Here is a 22,428-nt window from a genome sequence, read left to right on the forward strand (position 1 = left end):
GTATTTAAAGATGTTTTTTTTCTGTCTAATTCCAGGTAACAACATTTGTAAAATTTTGTTTTGTGTTTTTAACTTATGTTACATGCTAATGTCATGTGCACTGATTAAACTCCCAGGTTCCAAAATTTGTAAATTTAATGTTGATTGTAATTAAATATAATGTGTTTTTCCCCTGAATTAAGTCATTTCTGTTGCTTGGTTTCTGTGAATGAAATGCTTCTCCTTCTCCAAGCCTATATGTCATAAAGTGTTCTACAAACTTTTTTTTGTGTGTATATCAGGAGAACCAAGAGAACCAGCAATTAATTTTCTAAGTTGTATAAAGGTGCTAAAACATAGTTTGCTCCTTTTCTACCATCACCCCCCTCAATAAAGAACTCATACCTTATCGACTGCGTCACTCTTTTTAACTTTTATCTTGGGACTAATAATAGATTAATTATATTCATACTTAGTGTGATTATTGTTTGTCAGGAATAGAAGGATAATCGTGGACTTTGTGTAAATAAATCACACATCACATATTTTTTTATGCCTAGTAGGCTATAACAGCCTTATTTGGATAATTAAGCCTTAAAGAAGCATTATTACTGATTTTAGTGCCATAACAATTTTTAAAATAATTTTTAAAGAAATTCTATATCATAACATGGCATCACTCTACTAATGGTCAAGTTAAATAAGTTTATACACAGATTTCTCAAGGTTAATCTATATTTCTGTTTTGAAAAACCATTTAATGACTTTGAATTCTGGGTTTGTTGTTGCTCCCATGATTTTTTGAATTATTATTAATATTATTATTTTATTATTAGTCATCACCATCAGTTTTATTATTATTAGTAGCAATAATAGTAGAAATAGTATCAGCATGTACTGGTTTCTTTTCATCAAGCATTTATTTTGAAAAGCTCTTTGTACTCGTCATCAGAAATCAACAGATCCATTTCCTGTTAGCTAGATGAAAGCCGGTAACATTTAAAGTCCTGTCTTCTAAATGCTCTTAAATTGGTTGTATGTCGAGTTGTGTTTATAGTTGGTCTAGCTTGCTAAAGTTTCTATTTGCATAGTGCATGCGGTAACAGATCAAAAAATTTAATAGCGTAATATTCCGTTACCTAAGCTAGTTCGCTAGCCTAATTTGTTTACATTAGTGTGAGGGTGTTTCAGTCAGGAAGACCAGATAAATGTGCATCGTTCCATGTTTCTTTTTGCTTCGTCGCTCCTTAAAGGTTAGTGCTGTGAATGTTGGAGCAACAACACCTAAATAATTGCAACAAATTGTATGTTAACTTTTTTTAATCCAGAGTTGTTAACTTGCCTCTTAAACTTCCTGAAGGGCTCACACACAGCAGAGACTGTACTATAACAACAGGTCTTTCACGAAAGGTTTATTTAAATCTGGTAAACAAGAAAACACGAATGTTACAGAAAACATTAAAGCCTTACATTTTCTTTGCAGTTAGGTGCATAAATGAACCGCTAATGAGTCTAGATGATTCTGTCACAGGCATAAAATACATAGTTCTCGAAAGAGTCTAGCTGCATTTTATATTCTTAATGTAACTGTTTACATGGATTTGAACATTTCAGAATGAAATATGAAAAGTTCTTGATCAAGCTAAGGATGACCATAGCTTGTATTTCAAAATAACACAAATTTCCATACCTTTTGACCTATTTTTTTTTAAAACGCTCAGCTACACAACCTTAAAAAAACGACGTCCCAGGTGTTCCCCTCCTCTTGTCCATACTCAGCCACTTCACTTACCCTGAAATAGATAAGAGGCTAAAAAAATGGATGGATGCCACGTTTTTTTTCTTGCAATAAAATTAATCATACAGGACTATTTCCTAAACTATAATCCGGTTATTTATTATACAGTTTTTATACTGCCATTTTTCAAACTTTGGCTTTGGGAAAATATGTTCACTTTCATTAGGCGTGCACAGATTACAAAATTCAGGGACATAGCGGTGTTTAAAATTTAGCTGATAGCTGCTGTTAGTACATTACTTTTTGTTTATTTTGTAGTTTTATCACCTTTTCATTACTGAAATTATCTGTACTGTCTTCAACCCAGGGATTTATGAACAGACATGTGAATTATTGAACCTGGATCTCAGAAAAATGGACTGCAGAATTGACGGGACATAACAGATGATCAGTGGCCTCTGCCAATGGTAAAATGTTGTCTTATTTACTGATAGGAAAATGATGATAGTGCCAACAAATTGTTGTATTCTTCTTCTTTTTTAAAAAATAATGTTGGCTAGAATAATAACTGCCCTGTGGGTTTTCTTTGAAACACCCTTGTTACCTTTTTTAAAAGTTGATAACTAATATTGTTTTTTCCTCCACAGGTAGTTTTTAGAATGACAGCAGTCAAGTAGGAAGAAGGATGAGTGACTTTGGGCCAACAGACCTGATTGCAGGCCTCTGTCATACCGATGAAGAGAATCCTCTTCCTCTGTGGCAGAATGGATGCATCAGCCCCTGTTTTAACCAGCTCATCCTTGGTGCCTTGCCCCATGCTGGGATGGCCATTTTCAGTGCCTGCTACCTCAGCATGTCAAAGTAGGTCATGCATTGATACCAGGCCCTTATCAACAACACTTTTCCTATCTTGCAATTTTATTAGCGGATAATGAAGTTGTAGTTACAAAAAAACACTTATATCAAATCCTTGCAGTGGATTTTCTGTTGAAGTATTTTTTACTTTAATATAACAACACTTCTTTAAAAACAAGCAACCCCCCCCCCCCCCCCCCCCCCCCCCCCCAATCTTTTTTGGAGTCCTCTCTGTGTTGTCCAGTTTTTAGCTAAATTCAAAACGCGCAGCTTAAACATTGAATGGAGCACCCTATAAAACTAATGCCGATGATATTTTCACATTTTTGTTTGCTTTCCAGATGCAGCCATCTCCAGACGTCTCCCCCGTGTGGCTGGACACTCAGGCTCGTGTCAGCTCTGCTGGCTGCCTTACTCTACACTGCAGATGTCATCCTGGTGAGTGTCCTCCAGCAGGGAGACATGTACCTGGACGTCCTAGCTGACAGCTGTGCAATCCTGGCCTGGCTGGTCCACTTCAGTGTCATAACAGTGCTCCAGAGGACTGTTTTTAAGAGAACCAGAGGACCTACACTGCTGCTTTTCCTGGTGCTTCTGTTACTCCCCAACCTTGTCATCAACTTGATAATTTACTCTAACAACAAGGACTATTTAAACCCAGCTGAACCTCTTAAACTGGCCCGATTTGTTCTTGCCTCAGTACGGATGTTTCTTTTTCTCATTTATCTCCTGGCATTTGCTTTCCCCTGCATCAGTGATGCTGGGTACACTTTGTATATTAACAATGTTGATGGCTCTCCGCTCATCCCAGAGAACACCCAGCTGGAGACTGGGGAGATTGTGGCTGAGGACGGGAGTGACTGCCTATCTCGACTCTTCTACTTGTGGCTCACCCCTCTCCTCAGGCGAGGGCAGAGAGGGGAACTGGACAGACCAGCCGATGTATATCACCTTCCCCGGAAACTTAGAACTAGTTTGATTTTTCGGTATTTTCACCAGTGCTGGGAAGCCTGCTGGCAAGGATCACCAGTCACTTACCAAGAGGATCAGTGGCCCACACCAGTCAGCACAAACCTCCTGAGTGGCAGCAGGAGTTTACACAACCAGGACCAACCACTGGAGCTGGAAGGTGATGTAAGATTGCTGAAGGTGCTACACAAGGCGTTTGGGAAGTGGTATTACATCCTTGGTCTGCTGAAGGTGACAGTCAACATATTGAGCTTTGCAGGTCCACTGCTCCTCAGTAGTCTTGTGAATTTTATGGAGGAAAAAGGTGCCCCAGTCAGCAGGGGTGTCTGGTGTGCCGTGGGGCTCTTTGCTACCACCCTGCTGTGCTCTGTTCTGCGAAACATCTTTGTCTTCGAGGTCTCTAAGGTGGCGCTGTCAGCACGAGCTGCTCTTGTGACGGCCATCTACAACAAAGCCCTGAGGGTCAGCAGCTGCAGCTTGGCTGGCTTTACTTTAGGAGAGGTGGTGAACTTAATGAGCACAGACACCGACCGTGTGGTTAACTTCTTCCAAAGCTTCCATGAGCTGTGGAGCCTGCCCTTTCAGTTAGCTGTCACCCTTTACTTGCTATATCTGCAGGTGGGTGTAGCTTTCCTTGGAGGACTGTCCGTAGCTTTGCTGCTGGTGCCATTCAACAAGTTCATTGCTTCCTGCATCCTTAGCAACAATAAAAAGATGCTCATGTGGAAGGATAACCGTGTTAAGGTACGGCATGTTTAAGCTCTTATTATATTGAGTTGATTTATATACTTTTATGAAGGGAAAAAATCTTGTTGAGATTCAGATTATTTTTAATTTTGAACTTATTTCCAGTTAATGACAGAGATCCTCTTCGGCATTCGCGTCATCAAGTTCTATAGCTGGGAGCCTCATTTCACACAGAAGGTGGCTGACTGTCGCAAAGAGGAGCTGTCCCACCTTAAGGCTGTCAAATACCTGGATGCACTGTGTGTGTATACCTGGGCTGCTCTACCTGTGGTCATCTCCATCCTCACCTTCGTCACGTATGTGCTGCTTGGACACCAGCTGACGGCAGCAAAGGTAAACTGGCTGCTGTGTTGATGCTGAGTGAGCTTTGTAGAGAATTAGGGAATGTAGGGTTACTGTATAAACATATTTAAAAAAATAACTCTGACAAGAGCAACACCTGAGATGCTGGAGTGGTGGAGGGGTTGAAAAGAGGGCAGAAGCGGAACTGAAATGTCAGAGGGAGAGATGAGAAGGGAGGGTGTGTTTGATGACATGGTACATGCATAAGTACCACAGTTGGAGTTGTCTGCTTGAACCAGCTCACTCCAATGCATCGAAGAACTTCTTCAAACAAAATTTTTCCCCATCTTTTTTCTAATCAGTCATTACAATTGGACAACTTTAGAATAATAATTTGTATTATTTAAGTGCCATAAACGGTTGAGGTAGATTTGCTGCACAGTGAGCAATAATGTTCAAATGACTAACAACTCATAGCAGTAATAGTTATTTTATTTCAATAGGCACAAGTAAAATGAAGTCAGTTTTATTTGCATATTACACATTGAGCTTCAGGGGATTTATATCCTGCACAGAACAGTGTTCAGCACGCTTCATAATCAGGATCAGGATTGGATTTGGACCATCAGAAAAATTCCCCAAAATGACAGTCAAGGACAATGGTGAAAAAAAATTGCCACTGAGATAAATATATTAATTTATTAAATAATTCTCAGAATAGAAAAAAAAATGTTTTGTACCTTTTTTGTACCTTTTTTTCTGTATTCCTAGTAAAAAGGATATCAATGACTTTGAACTTAGAAATTCTTTAAGCTAGTTTTATGCTTTTATGTGAATGATTGTATAAATGCATATATAACAATGGACCATATAACTTGTGATAACTTTTTAAGAGTGCATTCTCGTAAATGTGATTCTCATCCCATGCAGGTGTTTACCACACTTGCCCTTGTAGGAATGTTGATCATCCCACTCAATGCTTTCCCCTGGGTGCTCAATGGAGTCCTGGAAGCCAAAGTGTCTCTGGAACGAATCCAGCGCTTCTTTAAACTAACCAACCAGAACCTGCAGGCATACTATGCCCTGGGTAGGGTACTGCTTGATTTGCTACTTTGTGTGGAGGTATATTTGATTTTGATGTGAAACAGGTCCTCATGCCTTTTTGTTCATTCAAGGAAAAAACAGTTTTTCTGAATGTTTAGAACAGCTTCTGCTCATTAAAGATTAGGTTATTTTCTGCTTTAATCAAGTATTTGTTTGAGTGATTGCATCAAATGCTATTTTTTCAAAGAGTGAAGTTCACAGAAACTAAAGAAAATGTTTTACCCAACTGTACATAGTTTATCAGCCAAACTTGCTTTTTTAAATCTATGTAATGTTTCTCTTGTGCTGAAATACCACATCTGTGCCCAGTGTCTCCAGAAGACAGCCAGACATCTGTCCTTTTGAGCCAGGGATCATTTTCATGGCAGGAACCCAGCAGTCCAAACGAAGAGGAAGAATCTGGAGGAGCTAAAGGAAGCCTGCAGCTGCACAGTCTCAATTTAAACATAACCAAGGTACAAGCAACTATTGGGATTGTGCTTTAAAACAATCCCAATAGTTGGAAATTCATCGTCTCCTGTCAGTGATATAAGCTCAGTATTCAACACCCTAAAATTGTATATGAATATTTAAATTGCAAAAATGCATTGACACCAAAATGTTTTAACAGTAGGTGTTTGGAGCTGACTTAGTACAGACATGACATCTGCTATCTTCTGTCTGGCTCAGGGCTCTCTGGTTGTCGTGGTTGGGAAGGTCGGCTGTGGAAAGAGCTCCTTATTGGCTGCTCTGACTGGAGAGCTTAATAGGTACACAGCTTATGAAACATTTATTGAAAATATTATCACTTATGACTTAATTTACATATGAAGATTGTTGTCGAGTCATTAATATTCCCTTTCCCAATATGAAAAGGTTTGCTTAGGTGATTAGTAGGCAGTTGGGGGCTTTATGCTGCTCTAGATGATATTTTTCATCTTAGTTGGAACCAAAAAAGTCAATAAAATCAATAGTGAATCTGGTTTTAGTGTTTTTAAGTACACTGACACAACCTGGGATTAATAATGTGTGACTAAGGTCTGTCCATCTTCCACTTGTCTCTGCAGGCTGACTGGAGTGCTCTATGTTGCAGACAGGGAGGCTGGCTTTGGTTTGGCCTCACAGGAACCGTGGATCCAGCATGCATCAGTACGAGACAACATCTTGTTTGGCAGAGACTACGATGCTGCCTTCTACCAGGCTGTGATCAAGGCCTGCGCCCTCTCAGATGACCTCAATGTACGATTGTGACACTCTTATTGTTTACGTTTCTTCACACCAATTTCACCACCAGTTTCTGGGATTGTTTAAAATGTTAAATAAATTGGTTTTCAGGGCTTTGGTTGCTCTGTTTCTGCATCTGCAGGTTTTGCCAAATGGTGACAAGACTGAAGTGGGTGAGAACGGAGTGACTCTGAGTGGAGGACAGAAGGCCCGGCTGGCACTTGCTAGAGCTGTTTACATGGTGAGTCTTCAGCACAATCCAGCCATCTGCTTCACACTCTAAGAGGCACAGAGGAGGTTTTACAAAATAAATGAGTTAGACTGCAGTAAACAGGGATAAATGATATTAGAATTATATTTTTCCTTCTGTTGCACAGATTGATAAAAACTGAAAGCTATCAGGTAAAAGCTTTTAATTTTGTTTGAGGGAACTGCATGTTAACAGTTTCTTGTAACAAATAGTTACAAAGCCATAAAAAGCTGTTTGTATGTAACATGCTTGTGTAATGTGATGTTGCCTCCCCTTCCTTTTTTCTGCTTCTCCTGCAGGACAAAGATATCTACCTCCTTGATGATCCACTGGCAGCAGTGGATGCAGATGTGGCTGAACACCTTATGAAGAAATGTATCATGGAGCTCCTCAGAGGGAAGACCAGAATCCTTTGCACACACCGCATAGAGTTTGTGGACAAAGCTGATGTGGTTGTCCTCATGGACAATGGAACAATCATCAAAACAGGTAGAAACTGAAGTTTGCTTTAAATCTTGGTGACATTTATATAAATGTAACTTCTAAATGATTTAAAGTCATTTTAGAAAAAGTGTCACAGATCAGCAGCTTATGTTATTTTGAAGTTTCCATCAAAATGGATGGGGAGAAAGTCATAACTCACAATTGTATTGATCAGTGGGTCATAGAAACTGCATGCAATAGAAGTGGCAATCAAATACAAAAAATCCCAACAACTTTAGCTCCAAAATACAGTTCAGAAAAGCATTTTTCATCCCACAGGTTATGCTTGTGCATGTGCATAGTTTCACAATATTACAGCTTTATTCACATCTCAGTCCAGACCACTAACAGTGAATCTGCTCATGCCAAATTAAAATTAATGTTCTATATGCACTTAGGCAAAATATAATTGAAATAAAGTACACATCTCTACATCTGTACAACAATAACAAGTAGAAAAAGATGCCTGCCTCCACATAGCCGAAGTGTACATTTATCCACAGAATAATGTGATTGGCTAATATGCTTTATACCTAAACTGTTGATTGGCTTTTGGGTAACGAGGTGGAACAACCGCCATCTTTAGCATCTCAGACTTTGATTAGTGTGAATGCTTGTAAAAGCATTCACAGTATTGTTCTTCTAATCTTTATTAGTGTGAATGCTTGTAAAAGCATTCACAGTATTGTTGTTGTAATCTTTATTATTCTATTTTATTATCTATTCCGTACGTTTTTTGTACTCCTACTCCTTCAAAACCGTTCAACTTAGAAAAACCATTCAAACACCGTTAGATTCCTCTTCTTTTGAAATGGTGTGCTTCTATTTTTCTCATTTTTAACATTTATATTTTTAATTTTATTTAACTTTTTTCAACAAAAAATTCCCATGTATTTCAATGGGGAGACCCTTCAAATTCTCCTTCAACTCACTCATTTTTAAACTCTTACTACTTCCACATACGTTGACATAGAGCCACCATTCAAACTTTAAAACGAAGACAAGACATTCAACTATTCAACTTGTATTTATCTTTTCAATATCTATTATACTTTTTCTTCAGTTCCAGTTTAAGTTTCATGATGTTTTTTCACCCGTTTCAGAGTTTATAATGGGTGTGTATGGGACGGAATGTTGGGGCTAGAGTGAGACAGCTCAACTGCTACAGTGAGAGAAGCAAAAAGATTAATCTTAAAATGTTTTTTAAAACTGCTGCTGTGTCCGCGGCGTTTGCTCTACAGGTATGATTTTACCCTCAAAACGTAGCCATCGCTGTCCTCTTTCATCCAATGTGTTTACTATTGTACTAGGTGTTATGGTTCTTTCATAATTGTCACCAATGCACAGCCTACTCCCTCCAACTGCTCCATAGACTCCAATGTTAAAATGGCTCAGAAGGTTCGTTTGAAAATCAGAAGAGCATGGTGTCTTTCCACTGTCACCACGTCCATATAATAAACTCCACCGCCATGAAAACCGAGAATTAGGTAGACTAGACGTTGCCGTCGCTCACGGTGAAAGAATTTTGTCAATAGGACTTGTACTTTTTATTTGGGAACGATTTGTTTCGGCCTGACTTTTCTGTTCATTTTAAGCAGCAAAAGTGAGGTGCATGTCTGTGTCCGTGTGTATGGAGCCATTGGGTGCAGTCACTATAGCAACCAGGCTCACACCTGCCTGCTTAACGAGCTCTGTCTCTCACTGTGCCAAGATTCATCTTAAACACTTTCAGCTGCTGCTGTGTCCACAGTGTTTGCTCTACAGCCATCATTTTACCCTCAAAATGTCACCATCGTTGTTCTCTTTCTAACACTGTGTCTTTCAAAGCTCAGACATTTAAATTTTTTAAACTGTGTGGATCCAAGCGGAGGGATCACATTTTAGTCATTCAGTGATTCAAAGAATATGAACTTTTAATGTTCATTCAGATGTTTTCTGACTTTGAATCTTAGGTTTTTCTAATTTACATTTAAAACATTTTCAGCTATTTTCCAACTTCTGTGTAAAAATCAGCTTTCAAAGGTTCTGCACTTTTGTTTTCAGGTTAAAAATTCTGTTTTTTCTAGCTCATTCAACATTTTTAGGTTAATATTAATTCATTTCAATGCATACATTCAGATTCAAGCATTCACACTGCAGTTTCTTCAGAAAATGCACTTTCTAGTTATTAGTGTGAATGCTTGTAAAAGCATTCACAGTATTGTTCTTCTAATCTTTATTATTATTATATATTCCGTACGTTTTTTGGCATCTAACTCCTTCAAAACCGTTCAACTTAGAAAAACCATTCAAACACCGTTAGATTCCTCTTCTTTTGGACATGACTGCTTCTACTTTTCTCATTTTTAACATTTATATTTTTAATTTTATTCAACTTTTTTCAACAAAAATTTCCCATGTATTTCAATGGAGAGACCCTTCAAATTCTCATTCAACTCACTCCTTTTCAAACTGTATCTACTTCCACATACATTGACGTAGAGCCACCATTCAAACTTTAAAACGAAGACAAGGTATTCAACTATTCAACTTGTATTTATCTTTTCAATATCTTTTATACTTTTTCTTCAGTTCCAGTTTAAGTTTCATGATGTTTTTTCACCCGTTTCAGAGTTTATAATGGGTGTGTATGGGACGGAATGTTGCCGCTAGAGTGAGACAGCTCAACTGGTAGAGTGAGAGCAGGGGGGGAATTAATCTTAAAATATTTTCTTAAAACTGCTGCTGTGTCCGCAGCGTTTCGTCTACAGGTATGATTTTACCCTCAAAACGTAGCCATCGCTGTCCTCTTTCATCCAATGTGTTTACTATTGTACTAGGTGTTATGGTTCTTTCATAAATGTCACCAAAGCACAGCCTACTCCCTCCAACTCTTCCATAGACTCTAATGTTAAAATGGCTCAGAAGGTTCGTTTGAAAATCAGAAGTACAGGCTGTCTTTACACTGTCACCACATCAATATAATAAACTCCACAGCCATGAAATCTGAGAATTAAGTAGACTAGACATTGCTGGCGCTCACGGTGAAAGAATTTTGTCAATACGACCTGTACTTTTCATTTGGGAGCGATTTGTTTCGGCCTGACTTTTCTGTTAATTTTAAGCAGCAAAAGTGAGGTGCATGTCTGTGTGCGTGTGTACTGAGCCATTGGGTGCAGTCACTATAGCAACCAGGCTCACACCTGCCTGCTTAATGAGCTCTGTCTCTCACTGTGCCAAGATTCATCTTAAACACTTCTCTTTCAACTGCTGCTGTGTCCACAGTGTTTGCTCTACAGCCATCATTTTACCCTCAAAACGAAGACATCCATGTTCTCTTTCCAACACCGTGTCTTTCAAAGGTCAGAGTTTTAAACCTTTAAAACTGTGTGGATCCAAGTGGAGGGATCACATTTTAGTCATTCAGTGATTCAAAGAATATGAACTTTTATTATTCATTCAGATGTTTTCCGATTCTAAATTTTCTTTTCTCATTATTTAGGTTTTTCTAATTTACATTTTAAACATTTTCAGCTCTTTTCCAACTTCTTCTGTGTGGATTTCAGCTTTTAGCAGTTCAGCACTTTTGTTTTCAGGTTAAAATTTCTGTATTTTTCATCTCATTCAACATTTTTAACTTAAAATTCAGCAATTAATTTATTCCAGTGCATTTATTTAGATTCAAGCATTCACACTGCAGTTTCTTCAGAAAATGCACTTTCTAGTTATTATTTCATATTCCGTACGTTTTTTGGCATCTAACTCCTTCAAAACCGTTCAACTTAGAAAAACCATTCAAACACCGTTAGATTCCTCTTCTTTTGGACATGACTGCTTCTACTTTTCTCATTTTTAACATTTATATTTTTAATTTTATTCAACTTTTTCCAACAAAAATTTGCCATGTATTTCAATGGGGAGACCCTTCAAATTCTCCTTCAACTTATTCATTTTTAAACTCTTACTACTTCCACATACGTTGACATAGAGCCACCATTCAAACTTTAGAACGAAGACAAGACATTCAACTATTCAACTTGTATTTATCTTTTCAATATCTTTTATACTTTTTCTTCAGTTCCAGTTTAAGTTTCTTGATGTTTTTTCAGTCGTTTCAGAGTTTATAATGGGTGTGTATGGGATGGAATGTTGCTGCTAGAGTGAGACAGCTCAACTGCCAGAGTGGAAGCAGGTCGAAAATTAATCTTAAAATATTTTTTAAAACTGCTGCTGTGTCCGCAGCGTTCGCTCTACAGCCATCATTTTACCCTCAAAACGTAGCCATCGCTGTCCTCTTTCATCCAATGTGTTTACTATTGTAATAGGTGTTATGGTTCTTTCATAAATGTCACCAATGCGCAGCCTCCTCCCTCCAACTGCTCCATAGACTCCAATGTTAAAATGGCTCAGAAGGTTCGTTTGAAAATCAGAAGAGCATGGTGTCTTTCCACTGTCACCACGTCCATATAATAAACTCCACAGGCATGAAAACCGAGAATTAGGTAGACTAGACATTGCTGTTGCTCACGGTGAAAGAATTTTGTCAATACGACTTGTACTTTTCATTTGGGAACGATTTGTTTCGGCCTGACTTTTCTGTTCATTTTAAGCAGCAAAAGTGAGGTGCATGTCTGTGTGTGTGTATGGAGCCATTGGGTGCAGTCACTATAGCAACCAGGCTCACACCTGCCTGCTTAACCAGCTCTCTCTCTCTCACTGTGCCAAGATTCATCTTAAACACTTTCAACTGCTGCTGTGTCCACAGTGTTTGCTCTACAGGCATCATTTTACCCTCAAAACGAAGACCTCGATGTTCTCTTTCCAGCACCGTGTCTTTCAAAGCTGATAATCACAAACTTTTAAAACTGTATGGATTCAAGTGGAGGGATCACATTTTAGTCATTCAGTTAGTCAAAGAATATGAAGTTTTGATATTCATTCAGATGTTTTTTGACTCTAAATTTTCTTTTCTTATTTCTTAGGTTTTTCTAATTTTTATTTAAAAACTTTTCAGCTATTTTCCAAATTCTTCTCTGTAGTTGTCAGCTTTTAGCAGTTCTGCACTTTTGTTTTCAGGTTATAATTTCTCTATTTTTCATCTCATTCAACATTTTTAACTTAAATTCAGCAATTAATTCATTTCAGTGCATACATTCAGATTCAAGCATTCACACTGCAGTTTCTTCAGAAAATGCACTTTCTAGTTTTTATTTATAATTCTTAGAGTGCCATGTTGTCTTGTATAATGTGTCCATATGCCAAGTAAAAAAAATGAGCGGCTATTGTACAGATACAGGACATTTATTAAAAGGCGTCATGGCTTTTTGGTTTTGTCTAGTTGTTTATATGCTCACTTTATTAGTTTAGCATTACATGCAAGAAGAGCACCAACTTACTGTAAGTGTGGCTTATTGATAAGGGGCGACCGTGGCTCAGGGGGTTGGGAAGCGCATCTGTAACCGGAAGGTCGCCGGTTCGATCCCCGGGCTCTCTGTTCTGGTCGTTGTGTCCTTGGACACTATACCCTACCGCCTACTGGTGTTGGCCAACTTCTGTCAGTCTGCCCCAGGGCAGCTGTGGCTACAACTGTAGCTTGCCTCCACCAGTGTGTGAATGTGAGAGTGAATTGCGCTTTGCCCTTGAAAAGCGCTATATCCAATCCATTATTATTATTATTATTATTATTGTTATAAGGTCTGTGGAATAAAAGGCCTTTTCTTCTCTGTGTTAAACAGGGACACCAGCAGAAGTCCTTCCTTTGATGGAGGCAGTCCCGAAAAAGCAGAAGAACAACCGCAACACAAAAGAGAAAGGTGTGTTCACCTCACATTATGACAAACAAAAACTCAGGTGTTAAAACAGTGGCGCATGTATAATCTCTTACAAGTCCAGAGTTCCCATTGTTGTCATCTTCTTCTTCAATAACAATATCTCAACAAAATCTCAACAAATCCAAAATTCAGCTCTTCTTTCTGGGACTCTTATAATCCTTTTGGTTTGGCCCCTGTTGATTGTGAGCAGATGGCGTGGAGCAGGGTGAAGAGGAAATGAGTTCATTGCCTGAGCTATGTCTGGATAATGATCCTGACCTACCAGGGGCAGAGCAGAAACAGGTGGGCAGGCTGGCATGGAGAGTTTACCAGACCTACTGGGCTGCTGTGGGTGGAGTGCTGGCCTCCTGCGTCTTACTCTCTCTGCTCCTCATGCAAGGTTTGGAATGCTTTTTATGATCTTTGTACACTGGGGACACTTGGCAAATTTTTCAGAAACATCACCTCCAAGATTTTCTCTCTGTGGTCAATATTTTTTCATCTTTTAAAGATGAGAATTATTTTTTAATTTTACTGTCAAAATTACAAAATGAGTCCAGGCGACCTATATGATACTTGGGCGATATAGGATTATTGTTTAAAGCAGGCTTCAGGGTATTTTGTCCCCAAAAGAAAAAATAATTACTGTCTTCTGGCTTTAAATTCATTTCTAATTTAATAAGAACGTTGTGTGTGTGTTTGTGTGTAAATCAGCATCTAAAAATGTGTCTGACTGGTGGCTGTCCTACTGGATCTCTGAGCTAAAACACAATGGTTCCACTGGGAATAATGATTCTTCGTTACCTGCCTTCAGCTCACCTCATCTGCTGCTTTTCTCACCTGGCAGGCTCATGTGAGTTGACCAATTGGCAACATTTTGAAAAAGATTCTGTGAATGGTAACACAACCAATATGCCTTGCTATCATTGTTCCAGAATAAACTTTAAAACACAAAATTTGTAACCAATTTTAAAAGAGCACATGCTATAATAATAACAAGCAGTTCAGCCGTGAGATAATGATGATTTATTTTAAAATATTCATTTATATATTATTTTTAAAAGGTACAGATGTAAAGACTTTGCCATTACATTTTCTATTGTTATGTTAAACACAAAGTTTATCATTCATTTTGAATAATGAAAATAAAAACTGCTTTTAGTACTGTGATTTAAACTTTGACTTCTTCCTGTCTTACTTCAGTCTTTTGACTAAAATCAGATATTCACCTCTACCTATCCAGATCTTCAGCGCCCTCTGGCTACACGTTTCTCTCTAACGACATCGACGCAGATGTGAAGTTTTACCTGACGGTCTACGGCTCCATTGCTGTGGCCAACACTGTGTTCACTGCGCTCCGTGCCTTCCTCTTTGCCTATGGAGTAATGTGTGCCGCTTCTGCCATCCACAACAGACTTCTGAATCAAGTCTTTAAGGTATGTCAGCAGTCAGCATAGCAGATTGAGTGCTTTTCATGTCTGGCAAAAATAGCTGAAGGTTGGAGAAACAGGGTGGTGACTAAAGGGTTAGCAGTGTGAGACATCAGACGAGCTGAGTAGATGTTCATTAACAGGAAGAGGTATGCTCACACTGCCTGTGTTATCTACTTAAGGCCAATCCTTCTGATGTGCTAGGTAGTTTTAAATACATATATAATAAGGATTTTATTTTATTTATTTTTACTGTCTCCAAACCATACATCATAGCAGGTCTCACTATAATCTTGTAAACCTTCCCTTTCACTTTTCCTGCTATTCTTCAGTCACAAATCCCCTCACTGTCTCTTCCTATTGCATGTTCACATTTCCACCTGTCTTCCTCTCATTCACACACATACTTCTTTCTTCTACTGACTTTTATTTCTCTTTTCTCCAGTGTGTACCTCCACCTCTCCAGACTGTCTTCTACCTGTTCCCTTCTCTTACTACAGATCACAATTGCATCTGCAATTATTATAGTTCACAAGATTCTTTAAAGAAAAATGCAAATGCATAATGAGGGAGGAAAACACTTTAAGTGTGAGTGACATGAGTAATTCCCACTTAGCAAAAAAAATTAAAAAATGTCTTGTTTGCGTGTTCATCCAGACCACTATGGCGTTCTTCGATACCACTCCTTTGGGCCGAATTCTCAACCGGTTTTCCTCAGACTTGTACAGCGTGGACGACAGCCTGCCGTTTGTCTTGAACATCTTACTGGCCAACATTTTTGGCTTACTCGGCATGCTGGTGGTGATAAGTTACGGCCTGCCCTGGGTCCTGGTGGCCCTGCTTCCCCTGGGTCTACTGTACTACCGCACACAGCACTTCTATAGACACACATCTCGAGAGCTGAAGCGCCTCTGCAGCCTCACTCTGTCACCAATCTACTCGCATTTTTCAGAGACACTGACTGGACTGGGAACGATCCGGGCCAGTGGCAACTCTGCCAGGTCAGTGACACGGAAACAGAGTTTTCAGTGATTAGATAAATGTATGTGAAAATAAGTAATAGTTGTTAACTTTATCTTGCACATGACATAAAATTAATTTAAATTCTCTTGAACATAGGTGACAGGAAGTATTAATATTAATAAAATATATTAGGTAACAGCTAAACTGCAGGGACATTTTTCTGCTGTTTCAGGTTTGAGGAGGAGAACGCCAGGCGTCTGGAGCAGAACCAACGCTGTTTGTTTCTTAGCAGTGCTGCAGGGCAGTGGCTGGACATCCGTCTGCAGCTGATTGGTATCACTGTGGTGACAGGCCTTGGGGTGATAGCTGTTGTTCAGCACCAGCTTAATTCTGTTGATCCAGGTAAGACAGCAGAAGAATTTGCAGGCTGTGCATGTTTAATGACCGTAGGAGCCATTAAGTAAGACTGTGTGTGTGCCGGTTTTCCTATCAGGTCTGGTGGGTTTGTCCCTGTCCTACGCTTTGTCTATCACACAGCTGCTATCTGGCCTCATATTCAGCTTCACGCAGACTGAAATGCAGCTGGTGAGCGTGGAACGAACAGAGGAATATTCCACTGGACTGCCCATTGAACCACAGCATCAGAATACAAAGGTCAGGTGCACTGGATATTGATATTAACATAACAACAGTGGGTTACACTAAAGCTTTATCAGAGCTCCTGGCTTTACCTCACAGCTGTCTTCACAGAATGTATCTTACTTTTTAGTCCAAACCTGAAAGTCAGAGGAAAAGATCACAAGACACAATTTACATATATTAATAACATATGTAAACATTTGTACACCTATTTACATATTTAAATAAAGATGGATGTGGCATCTTTTTTTTGTCAATTGAAACAAAAGCCAACACAAAGTACTTTAACATGTATATTTTTCTATTGCCCAGCAGGGGGCAGTCTCTCTGCTTTAAAAAAATATGGGTTGTTGTAAAGAAATCTATGGAATACGGCCCTTCTTTTTTTTATGATACCATAAATCAAGTGCCGTTTCTAACGTGTTTATGGACTCAGTCACACGTTTAAAATTTTTTGGAGTGCTATTTGCATTTTACCCTCTCTGTTTCTGACATCAGCTGCCCCCCTCATGGCCTGAGCACGGTTGGTTGGAGTTTCGGAATGTGGCTTTGACCTACAGGGATGGTCTTCCTAATGCCCTGGATGGAGTGAGCCTCATGGTGCGACCTGGAGAGAAAATAGGCATTGTGGGACGTACAGGATCTGGCAAGTCCACGATATTCTTGGCCCTGTTTCGGATGGTGGAGCTCAGCCAGGGTCAGATCCTCCTGGATCAGCTGGATATTACCACTGTGGGCCTAGTTCAACTCAGGTACATTTGAATTGAGTTGTTTATTGGTATTGGACAAGAGTTACATGAAAACTGTGATCTAACGCATTTTGGAAGATATATTACTAACATAATGTACTTTATAATATAATAAAATCAGTGGGAGACAAGTTGACTTATGTGCTATTGTTGCCCTCTGCAGGTCCAAGTTGGCCATTATTCCTCAGGACCCCTTCCTTTTCAGTGGCACAGTCAGAGAGAATCTGGACCCCTGTGGGCGACACTTGGAGCTGGAGCTGCTGGACGTCCTGGAGCAGTGCCACCTCAGCACTGTGGTCAGCAGAATGGGTGAGAGTTATTTGCAAAAGTGCGCTTGACCCAGTGATTTAACAGAGAGCAGAAGAATAGCAGTGTTTTGTTTTTTTGTTACAAAGGTGTGTCTGCTTGGCACCTTTGACGCCACCCTTTTCCATTCCTGTCTGCTCACATGACTGTCTGCTTCAGTTACAAAATGGTTCTTACCTCTTTGCACTGGGAAAATGGTTCTTGAGTCAACACACTGGATGATCGAAAGTATTTTTTTGTACCACAGAATAAGTCTAACGATCCATTGACCAACGGCTGGCAAACATACTTTGATAATTGATGACTGTGTTTCAGAACCTAATATCATTATATTTGAGTTCTCTTTCCTCCTCTGTTATCTTTGTATTAATCTTGTTTACTTTATGGGCCATTTATCATAAAAGCCTAAAATAAAGCTTCAAATCTGCATAAAGATGAAGATGATGTCAGATTCATGCTGCCTCTCATGCCTATGTTGTATGTTTTTGTGAATGTCAGGTGGTCTGGATGCTGAGGTGGGAGAAAGAGGAAGATTCTTCTCTGCAGGACAGAAGCAGCTGCTGTGTTTGGCCAGAGCTCTGTTGACGCAAGCCAAGGTGAGCTTTGCAGCTTTATCATTACACTGTACCGACGACAAACGTCGTCTCCGACCATTGTCAGAGACAGTAAATTTCCTCTCGAGTGACTGACACTGATGGTGAGAGGGTGCAGCAGAATTACAATAAAGGGTGAAAAATGCTCTGTGGCTTTGTCTGTGACATCAGTGACTGTATGAGGCTGTAAACAAAGTACAAACTGTACAGGTTTGATTAGCTCTAATTATGTGACACGCCTTCACCTGTTCACAAGGAAGTAGGTTGTAAGAGACTGTGTACAGGAGAAGGTATTTGCAAAAGCTTTGTAAATGTTATGTTTCTAAATTACTGGAAAGAAGACTGACTAACCTTGTATTTCCAGACATTTATTTATTTATATTTACTGAGAACAAAGTATTTTAGCATGATTGCTCAAACAAATAAACCACATTTTTTTTCCAATAAATATTTTTGTTGTCATTTAGGTCCTGTGTATTGATGAAGCCACTGCCAGCGTGGATCATAAGACAGACAAACTCCTGCAGCAGACCATTAGAGAGAAGTTTCAGGACAAGACTGTGCTCACTATTGCCCACAGGTGACTGCATGTGTTCATGTCCTGCACTGAAACACATTTTAGAATGTTATTTTACAACTGTAGTCTAAAACTGCCTGCTTTTTATTTTCTGAATGAAACATTTTTTTGTGTTTTGTGTGCCTGTCTCACATTAGGATCAACACCATCATGGACTGTGACCGTGTGCTAGTGATGCATGCTGGGAAGGTGGTGGAGTTTGACAGTCCCGTGTCTCTCTGCCAAGCTGATAACTCCATCTTTCACAGACTGGCGGGTGATCAGGGACAATGAGATGATCAGACACATTTACAGACAACTTGCTGCTTTGCACAGAGTTGATGCAGAGAAGAGTTGCAGACTTTGAGCAAAAACTCATTTGGAATGGACAGCTTGGACTCAAAAGTGAGGCTGTTTGGAAATGTGATTATTTTAATGCATAAACAGCATTCATTGAATTCATGCCATATTCTTCAATCAAGACAACTACACAGCCCTCCCCCAACTCTTCCAGTGGTCACCGAGGAGTTCACTGGCCACTTGAGAAACATAATGTCTCTAGCATGTTGTGGGTCTGCCCTTAAGTCTCCTCAATCAGTACCCAAGACCACCTCAACTGGCTCCTTTTGATGTGCTGGAGTAGCAGCTCCACTCCAATCCATCCTCACTTTATCAGCTCAGCTCAGATATCCTTCTGCTACTTGTATCTGCCATCTTTTTCACTCACTACCTACAGCTCATGATGATAGGTGAGAGGAACATGGAGGAACATGGTACTTCAATAGCTTTATTTTGATGCTCTCTTTCATACGCCAGACCACATCACCGGAGACAATTCATTAATCCGTCTGTAAATCTTCCGCTCCTTTGTTCATTCACTTAACAACAAGACTTTGATTCTTTAACCTCTGTACTTGGAGCATCAACTCATTCAGAACCCAGAGGTGGCACTCCATCATTTTTATAGCTGAGAACCATCGTTTCAAGTCTCGGATGTCCAAGTTCGGTTTCAAAGTCCGCAGTCACGTAAATTAAAAAAACAAACAGTAACTTAAAATAAAAAAGGGGAATTAGTCAAATCCATTTGGTATAATAGCTGCTACTTTTTACACTTTGTTATTGTTATATTTGAATCCTAATTTAGACAGCCAGAAATGCTCGTCACCATATGTAAATGACTCGTGTAAACTTGTCAGGAGTAATTTTGTGTTTATTCAGAACAACTGCCTGTGTTTGATGAAATAAGACATCATGTCTGCTTGCACTTATGTGAATTATGGACATAAATACCTGACCCTAGATCTGGTCTCACCACAAGCCACTAAATGTTGATGTGTTATAACAAAACACCACTCTGTAGAAGAAATGTTGCAGTGGGATTACAGTAACAATCTGAGCAGAAAAAATGTCTAAATATATGAAATTATGACTTTATAATCCTGTTTTGGATTCATGTGAATCAAATGATATATGAAGCATTTTATGAATCATCTTTGAATGTATAAAGTGAGTTCAGTCAGTCTTTGAGTGCTTTAGTTAAAAAGAGAGACCTGAAAATAAGAAACATTCACAGTTCAACAATACAGAAATGTCTTATTTTTAGATTTTTATTTAAAAAAACATTTTATTGAAAAAAATGCTCCAAGACCTGTAAGGGCTATGAAGAATTTTATTTGAATAGTACCTGAATGTGTATCTGCCAAGTTCAGCATGAATATGGAAGGTAAAGTGCTTCATATTTTGTAGATTTAAATGAGAGTAGATGTATCAAAGTTTTGGGAATCCTCATCTGTGGAACTAACATGAAGTTGCTGCTTCTTCCTCTTGTCTGCAAGGAAACACATCCAAACTTTTTACTTTCTTTCAAAGATGATGATTATAAATGAATGTGACTGTGTTCTTATGGAAATACTATTTCATAGAATTACACATTTTTCTAGTACCATTTACAATGATAGCAGGAACAGTAATCATAGCCGTTGTCATAATTTGTGTTTTCTTAATTCTTATTGTGTGGAAAATACAGGTCACTTGAATGAGGTCACCATTGTATGAGACTTAATATAAAGTATATAAGTCTCATGAGATATATGTAAAACATTTATTGTAAGTTTTCTACTGCACAGGGCTGTTGATGGTTTATTAGATCTTAGAACTACTCTACTGAAGAGAAAAGCTCTACCACAAAACAGTTGGTTTTAATTTATCCAACTCCTGTTTGTTCTGTTTTATCATTATATCCTGTTTTCTTTTTTTTTTCTTTTTTAACTTTTTTAATGTTAACCATCTGTACAAAGAAAACACAAAATCCAGTTTCTCAGTGTTTTTTTTTTTTTAATTTTATTATGAAGAAGCACGAGGGCTTTTTATGACCAGACGGAATCTTTTAGTTGACTTCTCTGTCAATGATTTACTGTCATTCAACAGACTAACAAATATGATTCAGGCTTGCTGCAGGCAGAGAGCGAAGAACTCAGCCTGAGGTGTGTTTGCCTCTCTTTATATGTACTGTTTTAAAGCAATCTGACTTTATTTTTTGACACATTTTATTTTTTTGGCATCAACGTCAGACTTTTCAGACATATAACACTGATCAAATAACCACATGCTGATAATCATATTAGTATATCTGTATGTGTCATAAATTGATCCCCTTCCTCTCTTGAATTGTATTTTCAAGTGCATTTTACTTTAATGTAAGACCAAGACAAAGAGCAACTGACAACCTGAATAATAAAACATTTGTCAGTCAAACAATTAAGGGAGGATAGCATGAATCATTTAAATTGATGAAATAATAGTGGAATGATCCTGGCAGCTTTAATGTGAGCTGTAAATCAAATTTAGATTCAAGTATTAATAAAAAAAAGTTTATCTAAATGTTGTGATTGTGATGTTTGTATGCTTAGTTGCAGGTGAGTATATTTTGACAGGAGTTATTTTTGTTGTTTGTTTTTCTTGGCTTGTCAACAGCTTTAATGTAAATATTCGTTGGTAATAAAAATGCTATTGATTATTAAACATGTATGTTGAGTTCATTCACCAGATTTGCCTGAGAACAATTAAAAACACTGTACAGTCAGAGCCCATATGGAGCTGCAGCTGTACCCTTTCAGGTAGGATTATATAATTCTGTGAATGCAACTGAGCTCTCTTTTCTTTCAATCCAGATTGAATCAGACAACAGTCTTTGTCCCCAACAAGTGACTAATCAGAGTGACTCACACGGTGAACGCCTGCCACTCCCTTGGCTCAGGTCAGAGTTTTTCTTACCACTTATCAAGTTGTCAGGGGGAGTGTTTGTTTTATTTTGTATTTTGGTCCCTTAAAATCGGGAATCAACTGTAATGCTAGCTTTAACATGCGTGCATACTCTATCTGTCTGCTTCTAGGAAGAAATGTGCGGCTGTGTGACAGACACGTGGGTCAGACACTGAAGTTTTACTCTTGTCTGTTGTCGTGTGTATTTGTGTTTATATGCAGCGAGCCAGAGGCATGTGGTAGTCAAGGTGTGTGAAAGTTTCATGAGGGCGTATGATGCAAAAACGCATGTTTGTGTCTGTTGACAGTTAATGGCTCTTTAAAGTGGAACCTGTTTGGCTGCTTCAGGTTGAGTATATGTCCACCTGACTGCTCTGTATATCCTCATTCTCACCCTTCAGTGGAAATAGCATGGACTGGTGACTCTGTGGGGAAACTTTATGACACGACTCCAACACCACAGCAGGCACATGCATGCTGAGGTAAGCTCAGTTTCTTAAATTTACTTTTCACTAGCAGGTTTCATCTTGCA

General features: G+C 38.8%; 1 protein-coding gene across 2 annotated transcripts; it reads left to right on the forward strand.

The window, feature by feature from the left end:
• The first annotated feature begins 928 nt into the window (after positions 1-928).
• On the forward strand, positions 929-21,622 carry abcc10 (ATP-binding cassette, sub-family C (CFTR/MRP), member 10). Of its 2 annotated transcripts, none has more exons than XM_063475748.1 (23): positions 929-971; positions 2,085-2,184; positions 2,365-2,578; positions 2,914-4,285; positions 4,394-4,621; positions 5,501-5,657; positions 5,984-6,129; positions 6,344-6,423; positions 6,721-6,892; positions 7,020-7,118; positions 7,427-7,616; positions 13,325-13,402; positions 13,611-13,799; positions 14,114-14,252; positions 14,643-14,835; positions 15,487-15,830; positions 16,025-16,194; positions 16,286-16,446; positions 16,930-17,183; positions 17,344-17,489; positions 17,985-18,082; positions 18,547-18,659; positions 18,794-21,622. In XM_063475748.1, exons 3-23 carry the CDS (start codon positions 2,403-2,405, stop codon positions 18,927-18,929), a joined length of 4,641 nt encoding a protein of 1,546 aa, XP_063331818.1. In that variant the 5' UTR covers positions 929-971; positions 2,085-2,184; positions 2,365-2,402; the 3' UTR covers positions 18,930-21,622. The 2 variants fall into 2 exon arrangements, with proteins under 2 accessions (XP_063331818.1, XP_063331817.1); XM_063475747.1 differs by lacking the exon at positions 929-971 and adding an exon at positions 1,001-1,232.
• The last annotated feature ends 806 nt before the right edge of the window (positions 21,623-22,428 follow it).

Source organism: Pelmatolapia mariae, linkage group LG6 (assembly GCF_036321145.2).
Source record: "Pelmatolapia mariae isolate MD_Pm_ZW linkage group LG6, Pm_UMD_F_2, whole genome shotgun sequence".
NCBI classification, from domain to species: Eukaryota; Metazoa; Chordata; class Actinopteri; order Cichliformes; family Cichlidae; genus Pelmatolapia; species Pelmatolapia mariae.